The sequence below is a fragment of the Psammomys obesus genome, unplaced genomic scaffold (genome assembly GCF_907164565.1).
Source record: "Psammomys obesus unplaced genomic scaffold, mPsaObe1.curated_primary_1811, whole genome shotgun sequence".
NCBI lineage: Eukaryota > Metazoa > Chordata > Mammalia > Rodentia > Muridae > Psammomys > Psammomys obesus.
The window spans coordinates 5,286,606-5,302,545 of record NW_026586662.1 but is presented as its reverse complement, the minus strand read 5'-3'; the positions used below and the strand labels follow the sequence as shown (position 1 = coordinate 5,302,545).

The 15,940-nt window shown below is 34.5% G+C and overlaps 1 protein-coding gene across 1 annotated transcript in view; it reads right to left on the bottom strand.

The window, feature by feature from the left end:
• Positions 1 to 15,940, bottom strand: part of Phip (pleckstrin homology domain interacting protein) — a gene marked incomplete in the record, with an annotated part of 120,542 nt that overhangs the window by 35,419 nt on the left and 69,183 nt on the right. Inside the window, 5 exon segments of the mRNA XM_055602467.1 lie at positions 3,489 to 3,720; positions 5,966 to 6,042; positions 9,487 to 9,627; positions 12,432 to 12,549; positions 15,095 to 15,278. Of these exon segments, the coding sequence (XP_055458442.1) occupies positions 3,489 to 3,720; positions 5,966 to 6,042; positions 9,487 to 9,627; positions 12,432 to 12,549; positions 15,095 to 15,278 (752 nt within the window).

The following is a 15,940-nucleotide window of genomic DNA, read 5'->3' as shown; positions in this document are numbered from 1 at the left end:
ACACACACACACACACACACACACACACACACACACACACACACACAATATTAAACAGACTTATACCCATACACACCATAAATCTGAGATAGGGAACATGGAAAGGAGTTGAAGGGAGAAAGAGAAATAATGTAATTATATTTTAATTTTGTAAAATTATATTTAAAGAGAGATTACATTTACAGAGAAAATAAAATTGTCCTCTGAAGATATAGTGGGTACAAGCAAAGGACAAGGTGAAATAAAACAACTCTAAATGATTCAGCTCAATATCCAGACAACTGACCTGGTTAAAAGACAATCAAATGCTGAATGTTTTGAAGGCAAGATCATAGTTCCCTGGCAGATTAAATGTTCAAATAAAAATAAAATCAGTATTAATTAATGGACTTGTGATCACTATAGTGAAAAAGGTCGAGGTAGAGCAAAGTTGAAGGAGACACTTATCCACTGGGGAGTTAGAGGTAGGCCCATCTCTCTGAGTTCAAGGCCAGCCTTCTCTACAGAATGGGTTCTAGGACAGCAGGTCTGCAAAAAGAAACTGTCTCAAGGGAAAAAAAAAATTTACAAGAGCTAAGAAACATTATTAAATCTGGTGATATGTAAGCAGTTATGTGAATCACAAATGTTTATCATCAAGTTAAGCCCAGCCACTGTTTGGGGTCTAAATGTTGTGCTTCCCTACCATGTCAAATGCTCAAAGCTTGGTTGATCCTCTGCGGTGATGAAGGGAGTTAGTTAAAACTTTCAGGAGATAGTGCCCGAGGGAAGAAAATTGTATTGCCGAAGAGATGCTCTGGGGTGGAAGTAGGACAGGACACTGGAATCCTAATCCCTTCTCTCTCCCAGTCACAATGAGGTGAGCATATTCTTTATCATGATGCTCTGGCTTCACTCAACATCAGAGCCAACTGACCAAAAACTAAAACCTAGGATCTTAAGAGCCCGAATAACCAAACCCAATAATTTCCTCTAGAATGGTTCTAATTTTACTGGTTTTATGCACTGAGGTTGTAAGCAAAGGTTTGCTTTAAGAGTTCTTTTGAAAAAAACAAAACAAAGTTCTTTTGATTAAAAAAGTTTTGAATTCTCAATTTTAGCTCAACTACAGCATATTAATTATACCAGGACATTATGCCTCCCAATAAAGAAATTGTCAGTGTTGACACAGATAGACAGTAAGTCTTACCAAAGGTATAAATTATACACTAAATAGGTAAGCAAACTTGTAATAAGATTTTTGGTATCACATGGAATTGTAAGGATACACCTCAATACCCGATGACTTTCCTTGAAGAAGATTTCTGACACTTAGTATTTAACCATTAGAATTCATTAAGTACTTTTTAAAACATCCTGCTATATGACTTCAGAATTCCTTATTTTGGAGGTAGAGTTAACAACTCTAGGCTGATCTCAATTAATTATTTATCCCATCAGATTTCTAAATTATTATCTCTAAAATATGTGGCATTCCTTGTGTTATCTTAGGCATTAGAACATATTATTAATTACACATTAATTTCAGAGTAAGAATATTGGCGTGTACTTACTTTTACTGCTCACATTTAATAAACTTTGAATCCTGAATAGTTTATTGAATTTGCTGAAAAATTCTTTTGTTACCATTCTTTGTATCTGTCATGCTTTTCTTAATTAAAACTCAGTCATATGAAAAGTGTTCTTTTTTCATATATTTAGTAATAATGCACTTATCTGCTTGCCAAGTGCTTTCCAATTTACAACTTTACACCTACAGACGAAATACTTTTGTGTTGCCTGAGATAACTTGAAGACTATGCAAAAAACAAGTTTATTATCCCGTCCTGTTGGCTCTACTGGTAAATATGGGAGCAAAAGTCTTGTCAAATGGCCCAACCCATAATACCTTAACCTCGTTAAGTATGTCCCATCAACAAATCCTTCTACAATATTCTGACACAGCCAAGGAACAGAATTTCGTAACAGGAGGTAAAAGCTGAAGACAAATATGACACTGTCTTTGGTAAAACTTCCTCTCAAAATGCAAGGGAGGTATGTAAAAAGAACCATCTTCTCATTATAAACCCAAATTACAGCAAGTTATAATTATAGAGCTGAAATAAATATGAATTCAACCAGCAAAAATTAAATCAAGACCTAGTACAGATCTATTCTTGTAATTTTCAAAGTTTCATGGGAATAAAGAAGAGCACAATAGCATTTGATTATACAAATGATAACATTTTTGGCTCTAAAGAAAGTAAAGGAAAAAAAATTGGTGGGGGTTTGAGGACAGCATCTTTGTATGTTGGTGTGGATATAAACATGTTTTTGTTTTGGTCCCAGGTGTGGGATATGGGACTGATTCAGACAGTCCACAGCAGCAGACTATTTGCCTCATGTGGACTCTGAGAAGAGCTCTTTGCAAGCTCCAGGTATTTTAAATGAGGACTCTGGAGAGAGAATGAACGCCACAACACCTAGCATATGGAGGCGCCAAGAAAGAACAACGCTGCTCCTGCTTCCCACTAACCCTTTATCTCCCCTACCTGGTGTTAGGATGTTGGAAGGGATTGAGATGGAGTAGGGAGAAAGAGATATAAAAGACGCAAAAAATTTTTAAAACCTAACACCAACAGTATGTAACCTTGGTTATCCTATAATTTGCTACATAGACCAGGCTGGCCTCAAACTCACCAAACTTTGCCTGACTCTGTCTCCCAAGTGCTGAGATTAAAGATATGCATCACTACATTCTGGGATCAAACTTAGGTAGTCAGGCTTGGCTGGGAGCAGGCAACTTCACCTGTTATCTCCCACAACATTTCCATGAGCAATTATTACATGAGATCCTTATTAAAGCAATTTAGAAAGGAGATTAAGATGCATTTACTTCTGGAAAAAAAAAATACTGACATTCTCATTTCCTGGTTAAAAATTTTCAGCTTTATGAGGACTTCATTCACTACTTTCAAATTATCCAGACTGAACTAAGAAACCAAACAAACACATTACAAACCCAAAAAGTGAAAACTTGTGGTTTGCACACTATATTTAATAAAAATTTGCTGTAAGAACTGTTTGTACTTGCTGTATGGTCAACTACAACAAGTTTTGTAATTCATATTTCATGGGATGTCTCCCCTGGAGGTTTTCTGTATTTTTCACAATAATAATTAGTAAGCTAAATATAAGAACAATTAGTAAACAAAATGCTTTACATTATTTTCTTTATGTAAATAAACTGGATTTTTAAACTTTTTAAAAATTAAATGCTAAAATATTTAAACTATGGTAGTATTCTAAGTAAACATGCTTAGATGTCAAGTATTCTAAACACTTGTGGCTCACCTATCTTCATGCTCCTTACTACTGCTTATTATGTAAGTCTGAATTTTTTCTATTATTATTTAATAAACCTCAACAATGTTTGTTGGACTTTTTACATTTATGCACTTAGTAACTTCTCCAGAAGAAAACACTAGACTTAAAATTTTTAAATCAACCTTTTGTTTCCTTTCTTTGGGCTTTTTTTTCTTTGGTGATGTTGGTCCATCTTTTTCGTCATTTGCTTTTTTTCTTTCCTTTTTAATGTGTTTTTGCTTCTGGTTTTCAGACTCTTCTTCTTCATCCGAGCTACTTTCTGCTTTCTTGGTTTTATGCTTAGGAACTTTCTTTGGTGGCTGCAAATTAATTCCAGCGTCTGCTGTCCAATCAGAATAATCACTAGAATAGTCACTAAAAAGAAAAAAGCAACTTTTAAGTCACAAATATATGGTATAGTTTTAAGAAACACACACAGAGTAAAAGGCATGAACTAAAAACTATTTCCTTATGGTCAACTCCCCTTTATATCTAAAAATAAAATTTACAACTGTCATGGAAAAATAAAACTTAACCTTTTCCAATTTTAAGAAGCATACTATTTTACAAATGTCAACAATATTTGGCATATAAGAAATAAGGAAGGGAATATCACCTTTTTCAGTTCAAGCAGAAGTAGAAAGAGCCTTGGAGAGCCAACATGCATACAAAAGAATAAGGAAACAAAGGAATTTCTTTCATGAGGGAATCTTAAAATTCTTAAGTCTTTAATCTGCTGATGACTGAAGCCTTGTAAGCACTCTACCACTAAACTAGTCAATGTATGAAATTCTTTATTTTTAAGACCAGGGTCTCAGTATGTTTGTCTCTGCCTCCAGAGTACTGGACTTAAAGGCATGCAGTAGCATGCCTGGCTTAGGATAAAGGTTTTTTTGTTTGTTTCTTTGTATGTTTGTTTTTGAGACAAGCTTTCTTCATGTAGCTCTGGCTGGCCTGGAACTCACTCTGCGGACCAGACTAAGCAGGGCTTGAATTCACAGAGATCTGCCTGCTTCTGCTCCCAAAGTGCTAGGAATGTGTCACCACTCCCAAGCAAGGATGAACTTCTTAAACAATGGAAATTCTCATAGTAGGCAGATACTGAACTGGCAAGTGAAAGTGTACCCACACAGTAGAAAAGTTTAAGTCATAAACATTACTTAGCATGTAAAATGACATAATTTCAGGGTAGGAGGATGGCTCAGTACGACTTTTTTCCCTTGCACACAGAATGTCCTAAGTTTTATCAACCCTAGGACCACAATAATTAGACTCAGTTAAGAATATTTTATCTACCTATTCATTACAGATAAAAATTAAAGAGGAACTCTCTTACACACCCCTATCAATCATGCTTGCCATGTCGTTTACAATTTACCTTTACAGATATAGGCAGTCCTGATATGGCACCACACACATATCTAGTTCAATTGTCTTATTTTCACTTTTAATACATTAGAGTTTTTGCTTATTTTACATAGACTTATAACTATAAATGTCTTAAAGGGATGAATTAATTGTTAAAATCTAATATCACATTACATTAAATCATCAGCTCTGTGTGATGTATGATCTTGTAGTTCCAATACTAACTAGTAAGCTAACAACAGATTTTAAATAGTAGTTTTGTTCATTCTAGATGGGAAACATTAAAGAAATGAAGTTTTTCTACTATGATTCTGTTGTTTAAATGATTTGTTCTTTTCCCTAGCACACAATCTTCCTATTTAGTTGGCTGGGCCGGGACTCACTTTGTGTAACAGGCTGGCATAGAGAATTCCAGAGATCCTCTTTTTCTGCTGAGTACCAAGATTAAACCTGTGTGCCACCATGCATGATCTTTCAATTTGCTTTTAAATAAGATAAATACTGTTTTCAAATGCTCTCTTCTAGTACAGGTTCTCAAATCATGAGCATTTCATTCTTCAAAAACAGAAAATTATTAAACACTATCTATACACATTTATATACTATTAAGAATCATTATTGAGGGCCAGGAAAGCCTTTGAATCTAGAACTGATTAGAAACTTGCAGGAAACTTACAGCCTCTACTTAATGTTTCCTTTGAAAGTCCAATTTAGGAACTGCTGAAGCAGGAAAAAAAAATGTAAGAAACAACTAATAACTTCCTTAACCACGGGTGTATCCCCACTGACCATTAAAACCTTGTAATGAAGATATTAAGCCTCTATGAATGTGAAACTCTCACAAGTTGTTGAAGGATTTCTAACTTGCATGATCAAACAAGACAGCAATAGAAAGATGCAATTGCTTTTCATTATTGGTAAAGAAAATTAATATATCATAAATACAGTCAAATAAAAGGTAATTCAATAGAACCTCTTGACTTTCATAATCTGAGGCTTACATAATCCTCAAAATAGCAGTGAAGCTAGTTTATAACTCTGTATGATAAATACAGCATCAAAAATACAGTAACAAGTAAGTAGACGAGTTAAAAAGAGCACTTTACAGATCTAGTTGCAGCTTTTCTAAGACACGTCAGGAAGAAAACCTAAACTTTTCTTAAACAAAAGACTCTTCACATAATTTTATATCCAAGATTTGGGTGGGCAGAGATAGTGGAAGCTAGAAAAGTAAAACTCCCTTCACTTATACCTGGAGCTGCCATCACTGTGCCATGCTCGCTCATCTTCTTCAGACGTTCCACCACTGACAGCAACCACTTCACCTTCCTGTGATAGGCAAGACAGATTTCATAAGGAAATGCCTAAAAATTGACTTGGGTGTTGAAAAATATTACTTTTGTATTTTTATTCTAAAAACATGAATAAATAAATGTTCGTAAATATTATAAATTAAAACCACATTCAGACCAACTCCAGATAATTGCCAGGCTTCATTTTTATTTTTTAGAGCTGAGAATTGGATATAGGGTTTTAGACATGACAGTTCTCAGCTATATCTACAACCTTCTGATTCTCTTTCAAGTTTCCCAATTGCTAGATTTACAGGTTTACAGTCAAACCATAGGCTTCATTATTTAAAAGCTTAAGAACAAATTTATTAAGTGACTGACATCAACCTCCACAGTTAACATACAAAACTTATTTATAATTCTTGAACGTTTTTTAAAGCTCAGTGTAAATGGTTTCAGAATGGTACATTTTATTTAATATTAAAATTAAAAAAAAAACAGCATTCATTCCATCGCTAGCCTTATTTTATCCAATGAGAGGGGGATTAAATCATCAACAACATGTGGGTAAGGGAAAACAAGAAACAGCAAAGGAACCTACCACAGAGGGCTTCTGAAAGACTTTACCTAGCAGTGCATCAGAGCAGATGCTGAGATTCATAACCAAAACTTGGGCAGAGTGCAGGGAATCATATGAAAGAAGGGGCATTAGTAAGACCTGGAGAGGAGAGGAGCTCCACAAGGACCAAAAATATCTGGGCACAGGGGTCTTCTATGAGACTGTATCTCCAACCAAGGACCATACAGGGATATGACCTAGAACCCCTGCTTAGATGTAGCCCACGGCAGCTCAGTATCCAAGTGGGTTTCCTAATAAGGGGAATAGGGACTGTCTCTGACATGAACTCAGTGGCTGGCTCTTTGACTTTCCCTCATCCCCAAGAGAGGAGCAGCCTTGCTAGGCCGCAGAGGAAGACAACACAGCCCTGATGAGACCTGATAAACTAGGGTCAGATGGAAGGGGAGGAAGAACTCCCCAATCAGTGGACTTGGGGAAGGGCATAGGAGATAAGGGAAAGAGGGTGGGATTGGGAGGGAATGAAGGAGGGGGCTACAGCTGGGATACAAAACAAATAACCTGTAATTAATATAAAAAATAAAATTATATTAAAAAAATCATCAACAGAGCGACAAACTGTTTCTCCTCTTCAAAGTTCAGAGAATACTATGGGTGAAGCTATTTTTTTTAATAAAGCTTTTACTTTTTATTAGAAATGGTATATATGTTCTTTATACAAATGCCATATTCCAACAGATCATTTCCCAAGTTACTGAACTATTTTAAGTGCTTTGTGTTTGTCATGTTATTTAGATTTAACAAGGATTAGAAATAAGAATAAGTCACCTCAATACAAGAAATAAAAGTTTTAGGAACTTACAGAAATTTGTTTGAAGCAGCACAACCATTATGAACAAAGGCTTTATTGCACCCTAGGTCACTGCAGTCCAAAGCCTTGGTAATTTTAAACAAGAATGATTCAGTTTTACTACTTGGTAGGCACATTTAAACCATTCCAAGAGGGCAGTACTCTTTACAAGTTAAAGAAAAATAATTGTTAAAAATTTATTTAATCACCAGATCCCATTTACTGGACTCTTTTTGTAGTTTTTATTTACCTATATATTTACTGCAAAAAATATATAAATGCAACCTTCTGAGTCTTTTTAGTGCTGCTTGTCTGTTTGTATGTGTTTTTTTAAAAGGGAGAAAGTATTCCTATTTTGTTATCATAGTGAAGAATGTGAACTACGTAACTATTCAAGTGTTTAGTAAGCTAAGTGAAATCTATAAATAAATGATAATTTCATGTTTTTCCTTAAAGGGAGAGAAAAGAAATAAAATTAATTTTTAATTCAAAACATTAAAAGACAAAATACTTCAACCAAAAAAAGCCAGGCTTCTTTCCATTAGTAATTATTTTCTATAAACATACTCTAGTTTCTCTAAGAAGATTTACTTAACTGCTTTAAAAGAATGCTAAACTTGCCTGAAATTGTCATGCCACTGCTGTAATTGTCAAAACACCTAAGTTCCTGATAAACTGGATAGTAAAAGTATTTTACATTGTTGTTGCAACAAAATCAACCCCTCCCATCTCTCATATCAGATAATTAGTTTATACTTCTGCCATTTTGATAAAATAACCACATCATTCTAACTTATAGCAGGGCTTAAAGAAAGTGCACCGTAAGTTTTTTTTGTCTTAAGTAATTATAACATTGTGTTAAGTACTGTAAAGACCTCCTGATTCCTCCTGGAATAACAAGTCTTTTAGAAGGAAGCAACTATTCTTCTAAAGAAGGTACAGAAGGCAGGTCTGTGGGAGGCAGTGAAGTCTGACTGAGAACAATTCACATGTTAATGTTAAAGGTGGCAACAGGAAATTAAACTCTAGAACAGCAGCAGACTTCTTCCCTATGAAGAAGAAAATTTGTTTGCAATGAAAAGGTATGACTAAAACGTGAGATTCCCTGCAATAGCTGGTTTATTCTGGCTAATATGAGAAAACAGATCTTTCCTGTCTCTCAAGAATATTCTTTACTAGTCAAAAATAGAGTCTATAAGAAAATAAAAAAGATAATAAATCCTGTTGGAAAAGAATCACAGAATGATATAACACATTTTTCTAATTATTAATTTTTAAAAATTGTTTTTGGGATTGGATCTACATATTATTGCCAAAACAAGCCTCAAATTTCTGGACTCAAGCAAATGTCTCCTACATGATGGGTTACAGATATATTTCATGGCACCTGAGATTAGGAGACTAACCTACATTGTGAATAGGGTCACCCCGGATACTCAAGAAAATTCTGAAATATTCATAACACAAGATACAAGTTGTATATAAGTAATGGTAAAAATTTAAGAATAAGAAAGAAGCTCTAAATTTTTTACTGGGCTTAAAAAAAATAAAGGGAAACAAAACAAAACAAAACAAAAAACACTAAAAAGGGCAACTGCTTCTAAATACTGTTATAGTCAGACTAAAACAGAACATCAGGGAATAAATTTAAAATCTCAGGTTTAATATAAAGGGAACCTGTATAATGATTGGTCACCATTAAACAGTTACATAGATATAAAGCTAAAACATCTTTGAACCTCAGAACCCTTACAGAATTTTCATTAATTAATATTTTGTACTTAACATACTCACTCCATTCTCAAGGTATCCTTCTTACTTACCAAGAGAACTCAAAATAATTAATCCATATGAACTATCTGCTTTGTAAATTTAAGATTGACTAAATGATATCTCTGGATGGCTGCTCTTTTTTAAATGAAAGATATGACTAGTATAAAACCAAAAATGCCATAACAAAATTAGAAATACATCAATGAACACAAATAATGGAAGTCATATTTAAAATATAAGTACAAGATATATAGAGATTAGTGAATGTACTAAGATCTTACATCTGAAGAACTAGTCCCATTTTCTATCTCCTCCAGTGGCCTGGGATTTTCTTCCAGTGCAGATCTTGTACGGTAACTGTGTTGATTGGCCTGTTGCTTTTTGGACTCCCCAAGATCCAAGAAATGCTCATGAGCATGATTCTGGAAAAATAAAAGTAACATTTATTCACAATAGACTTTAAGGAATAGGCCTTCTTGCATAAAAGCAATTATTATGGGAAGCTCATACATATTAAAGGTATCACTGAAATGGACTATTTTTTTTTTAGTCTATGGTACCAACTGAAATTCTTTCTTTAATAAATCTCAAGAAAGTCACCTGCAACCTTGGCATGGTGGCCCAGTCCTTTAATCCCAGACTCAAGAGGCAGAGGCAAGTATATCTCTGTGAGTGCAAGGCTACACTCAGCTATGTAAAGAGTTCCAGGGCAGTCAGGGCTATGTAGAGACCCTCTCTCAAGCCTATCTCTAACCTACCTACCCCAAAGGGGGCGGGGAACCAAACATCTTCAGATGGAAACAATCAAGAACAAATTAACATAGTCAAACAGTAACATACATTCAAACATAACATGCTCCTAACATAACATGCAACTTCAAGTATGAAATACATCACATCACAGACGTTGTTACAGAAAACCAGATGCTAAGAAAAAGAACCAACGATCCCTATAAAGAAAAAATAAAAAACCCCAAAACCTAATCATTTAACTAGTAACGGGGAAAGGCAGCAGGTTGACCATTCAGACTGAAATATATGTTCATAAACAAGAATATGAAAACCAGTTAACTACTGCTCAAAGTTTCAAATAAAAACAAATTTGAAACACGGGACTTGGAAGAAAGGCCGGGACAGAAGGATCCAGAGCTGAAACCCTGCCTCAACAACAAAAAGAAAAAAAAAATTGCCAGTGTTTTAGGGTTTTAGAACTGAGTTGTACAAATGAAGAAAACCTTGAACATATATCATAGACAAACCTGAGAGTAAAAAAGAAAGTTTTAAAAATTACCCTAAACAATAATGAACTTAAAGCTAAAGAGACAGTCAGCTAAGAGCACTGGTGGTCTTGCAGAAGACCTGAATTCAAATCCAGAACGCAAACATCGGCTCACAGCAATCTGTTAAACTTCAGGGGTTCTACTGGCACTGCATGCACAGAGTGCACAAACATACAAGCAGGCAACCATTCACAAAAACAAGTATTTAAAAAAAAAAATGAACCTGACATTAGAAGAGAACAGTAGAAAAATCTGACACAATGTAACTCTAAACCTACAATTATACTCAGTGAAGAAAGAAAGTGAAATCAATGGTCACAGAACCCCAAGATTCTCTCTAAACACGTTTGTTCTAAGTTTTATAGAAATCTTGGAAAGTATGTAAAGATAAAAACAAAATGATGCTCTACTTTGTCAAACACTGATTAATCCACTATTAAAATTTTAATATTCATTTTCATTTGGCATAAAAATTTCTAACTACTTAAATCCATGCCATTTGAAATTACTATGTTCTCACTATGGAAAGCCATATCCACAATTTGATATGTCTAGTAAGATAAATTCCAAATAGAAAAACATAAGAAGCAATTTAAGTAGATTTGGCCTCAAGCTTCTAGGATTCTCCTACCTCAGCCTCCCACATGCTGGGATTAGACAATAGCTACCATACTTGGCTATTTTAAATGCCTTGATGAAAGCCTGCTGTTAACTAATACTTATTTTCTCCCATTTGAGCAAAAAAATAGAGGCTAGTTTATTAGAGTATCACGAGATAATGCTGTGGCCAATGATAAACGTGGCATAATGTTGCTAAAAAGCAGCATCAAAGAGCATATCCACTCTTTACATCTTCCTACTGACTGAATCTTAATCCCATAACCTTAACTGAGAATTCAGACTATCATCTTAAGTTATGTGGTCAAATCCTGGAGAAATACGAAAATGAAAAAAGTCTCCAGTCTTCCCCATTTTTAAATCACAGTCACTTATTTGTGTGTTTGTATGTAAGTAGTACCCATGTAAAGGTCAGAGGACAATACTGTGAAGTCAGTTCTCTCCTACCATGCTGGTTTCTGGGATCCAACTTTGCTTTCTAGGCTAGGCAGCAAACACCTTATAAACTGAATCAATCTTGTCAATCTCTCCCAAGGAGTAAGCTGGTCAGAAACCAGGAATTTTCTCTTTGTTTAAATTACTGCTCAGTGATAATTGAAGGCTTGCTTGAGAAGCTGTTTCATAGATATTTTAAACTCCAGAACTGATAGCTCTGAAACTTTGAGAGCTAAGCTAGAAGAGGGAAATACAAGTCTTGCAGAGTAGGACCACTGCAAGACTAAATACGAGGGACACTCTATTCTTCATTTTTTAAGTGTTTGTGACTTCCCTGCATGTCTGTATGTGTGCCATGTTACAACTAGTGTCCATAGAGTTCAGAAAGGCTGCTGGATTCCCCCGAAACTGAAGACAACTGCGAGCAACTAAACCCAGGTTCTCTTGAACAGCAGCAAGTACTAGTAACCACTTAAGAGATTTCTCTAGCCATCAACCTATCCATCTTAATAATGAAAAGGGCTATTCGTTCTACCAAACATCACATGAGTCGATTACGAATAACAGATAAGAATAAAACAGCCACAAAAAAAGTTTTATAATATACAACTAATGGAAGAAATGAAAAACACTTTCTTAACTTGATTAGTAATACACACACACACACACACACACACACACAACTTGGCATTTGGAGAAAAGACATGCTAAGAGACAAAAATTGCATAAACAGAAGTTTTAAGTGAAAAAAGTAAAATAATCCAAATAAATAACCAGAAACTATAGTAATTGTTATTAATATTAATTTCTTATATTAATGCTTATAATTTTAAGAGGAAGCTTTTAACTGGTCGTTAGACTTAGCCCCATAACATTAAACATCAAATATTTACCTTTGAGACAGTAAGTATTTTATTCTCCTTTGCAACCATTAAGTGTTTCCTTTTCTCTTCTGACCTGTAACTCTTTATTTCCTCTTCTCCCTTTGCAGTTCTCCATTCTTCTTGTCTACTAAAAGAGAATATTAAGAAACATAAACATTAATATACAGTTTTGCAACTGATTTTTTAAAATGAAAGTGAGATATTAAGGTAACAATGTGAGGTTAGTTCTAGAATTTTCTTTCCAGGTGGAACACGTGCTCAGGACATAAGAGACTTGTTTTGCTTCTCTCCTTACTTCAAAATGTTTCTGCTGTGGTAATTAAAAATCAAGTCAAGCATTAAATTCTGCAAAGTTTTATCAAGACCTCTTTCTTATTTGGAATATTCCAAATATTCCATTAGCTTGTGCTTACACACTCCTATATGTCAAACAGTATACATGCAATCTATTAACTGCAGAGCCTTAAAGTTGAACCACCAATTCCTGAAGCAGACATAATTTTTCCAGTGACATATATCCTACCCTACCACTCAAAAGACAAAAGCCATATTCCATTCCAGACATCAAGCTGAAACTAAATGAACAGGAGGAAAAAAAGAAAAGACAGAGTATTAACTCTGAATTTTAGTTTCATTAAATCCAACCCTTTAGAACTAGAGAATTTTATTTTTACTTTATCTTGGAAGTTTTATTGACTTGCAAGGAAACTGAGTCTTTAAGCTTTAATTTCTCCCAAGCTGAAAAACAGGAAGGAATATTTAGAATATCATGCACTGCTGATACTTTCATACTACAGCATATTAATACTTTCATTTTAGTTTGAATTTAATCATATTCATGAAAAATGAAATTTAAATCTTCAGAAAGTTTTTTACCTTTTTATACTTTCATATTGAAATAATCTTAAATTCACATATAGATGTGAAAAAGGGCTCAGAAATTCTTGTAATCTTTATTCAGTTTTCTTCAATAGTAAAATCTTGCAAAAATATAGTACAGTATTATGGTGCTGACAATGATGTAAACAACTAGTCAACCTTCAGGTTTCTCCAATTTTAAGGCTACTCACTTGTGAATGTTGGTTCTATGCTAATGTATTATGTGTATTCTTGCATATTTGCCACATCAATATACAGAACATTCCATCAACACAAAGATGTTTTGTGTTGCCATTTTATTATCATACTAACACTTTCTTCTACTTCAAATCTTTCTCCGAATTCTTAGTGACCACTAATATGCTCTCCAACCCTGTAACATTATTCATGTTCATAAATGAACATGATTCATGTTCATAAATGAAATCAAACAGTAACTTTGAGATGGTTCAAGACAGATTTATCTAAGTTACTTCATCCATAAGTTGTTTCTTTATAAAGTAGAATTATTCACAGTTTGCTTAACAATATACCACTGAAGGAAATCTGGGTTTGTTCCCCTTGGTTTGGCTACTGCACTCATGAACTCATAGCAGTTGGGTCCCTCAAATAAAGTGATGGGGAAGGGAGAGATCCACAAGGCCACAAAGCTCTCTGAGGATTTACAGGAAATTAATGGTAGTTTTAGAGTTGAGACACAAGGTCTCATCCTTCCTTGAAAAGCTACTGGTAGTTAATGTTTGCTGAGGAAGAGACATTTTTTTCAGTGGTGTATACTAGTAAGCTGCCCAGTCCATATAAGTTACCTGTTACCTATGCTCACTTAAGCAATCATAATTAATCTTATGGGGTCACCAAAACAAACAAATACCAAAAGTATAAGAGGAAAAAAGTTATGAAAAACAAGGGGATCAGGTGAAAATAATCAAAATCACAAACATATGGAATGAATGAATGTCATAATGAAGCCCATTAATATCTATGATTACCATATGCTAATAAGAGTAAATTTCCAAGATACAATTGTTGAAGTCATATATGACAGTTGCATAATAAAGTACAAAATAGAATTCCAGATTGTCTGTGTCATATTATGTTGCCACAAAAGTAAAATAGAAAAAAGTAAAGCGGTTTTACCCAGTACTTGGTGCTATCACTTACTTTTTGAGATGTTCTGATAGGTACATGGTGGTATTTCATGTGGCTCACTAGTTAAAGGAAGTGCTATTGCACAAACATGAGAACCTGAACTTGGATCCCTAGCACCTGCCTACAGAACAGATGGTACAGCTTGAGTGCATCCTTAACCCCAGCGCTGGGACTATGTGGACTATGTGGACTATGTGGGAGGACGTAACACACAGCTGAGTCCCTGGAGCTCACTGGCCAGTTAGCCTAGTTAATCAATGAGTTCCAGGTTCAGTCAGTGACCCCATGTCGAAAAATAAAGTGTACGACAACAAAGGAAGCCACCTGACATCAACTACTAAATTCTGCACATATACACACAGACAAATGCCTGCATATTCATGCTGACACAGACAAAGGATACCAACAGGACAAGGTGAAATTTGAATTGGTATTCAAACATTTAGCGAACCTAACCTATCACCCTTTCTCCTATCATAACACTCCTATCTCATACCATTTTATTTCAAAATTCATTTTTTAGCAGTGATAAGCTTAAAATAAAAGTTTAAAATAAATCACAAGGTAGAAATGGTATTTTCAAGAATATTAGTCAAAATGAATACAAGCAGTTATTGTAAATACCAACTGATAATTCCCCTTACCTAGCTACACCAGCCGAGAGCTCAGGTACCACTACCCTTCGGCTCCAAGCAACAAGATCTCGCTCAGTAGCTATTTCACTTCTTGGAGCGTTGCTGTGCATCTGCCGCACACCTTCAATTTGCCCACTGCGCCTCAACCCTATATTTGGTGGTGAATGAACTTCGGAGGTAGAATTTACAGACCCTAAAAGAGGAAAAAAAAAATCAGTATGGTTAAGTTCTACTTAGACACTCACCTCACTTAAGTTTATAACCAAAAACGACCTACATTTCCTTGCACACAAAGCTTTGATAGCAAATAATTCAATTACCATTATCATAAAAAATCATGAGCAAAAGTTTAGTAAAAAAAAAATGTAGTTATTCAATTGATTGGATAAAGTAATGAATCATAATTTGGACTGTTCATCTACTGCAAGTACAATATCATTACTTAAAAATTGCTAAGTCTTTCAAGAATTAAGAAAAGCAAATACAGGACATTTTTTTTATTCAACAATTTAACTTTTTTCTTAACATTAAATATACAAAGAGCAAAGAACTAAAACTGACTTTGATTATGCTTTGAAGATGACATAATACGCTGATTTTTCATGTTGTTCAGGTTTACGGTAAGAACACTTGCCCAATCCTGGCTCATATCCGAAGCAAAGAGGAAGTAGAGAACAGAAACCTATTTCTAATGTTTACTTAAGAAAACGTGGAAGGATCTACATATTTTAAAAATTCATCTAATGTAAAACCTTGTACTTACTCTTAAAAAACATGATCTCATTTTGGTTGCCTGTTTCAAATTATGGATGTACTGTAATTGTCTAGTCACTTCTCTATTGCTGTTGATTAAAG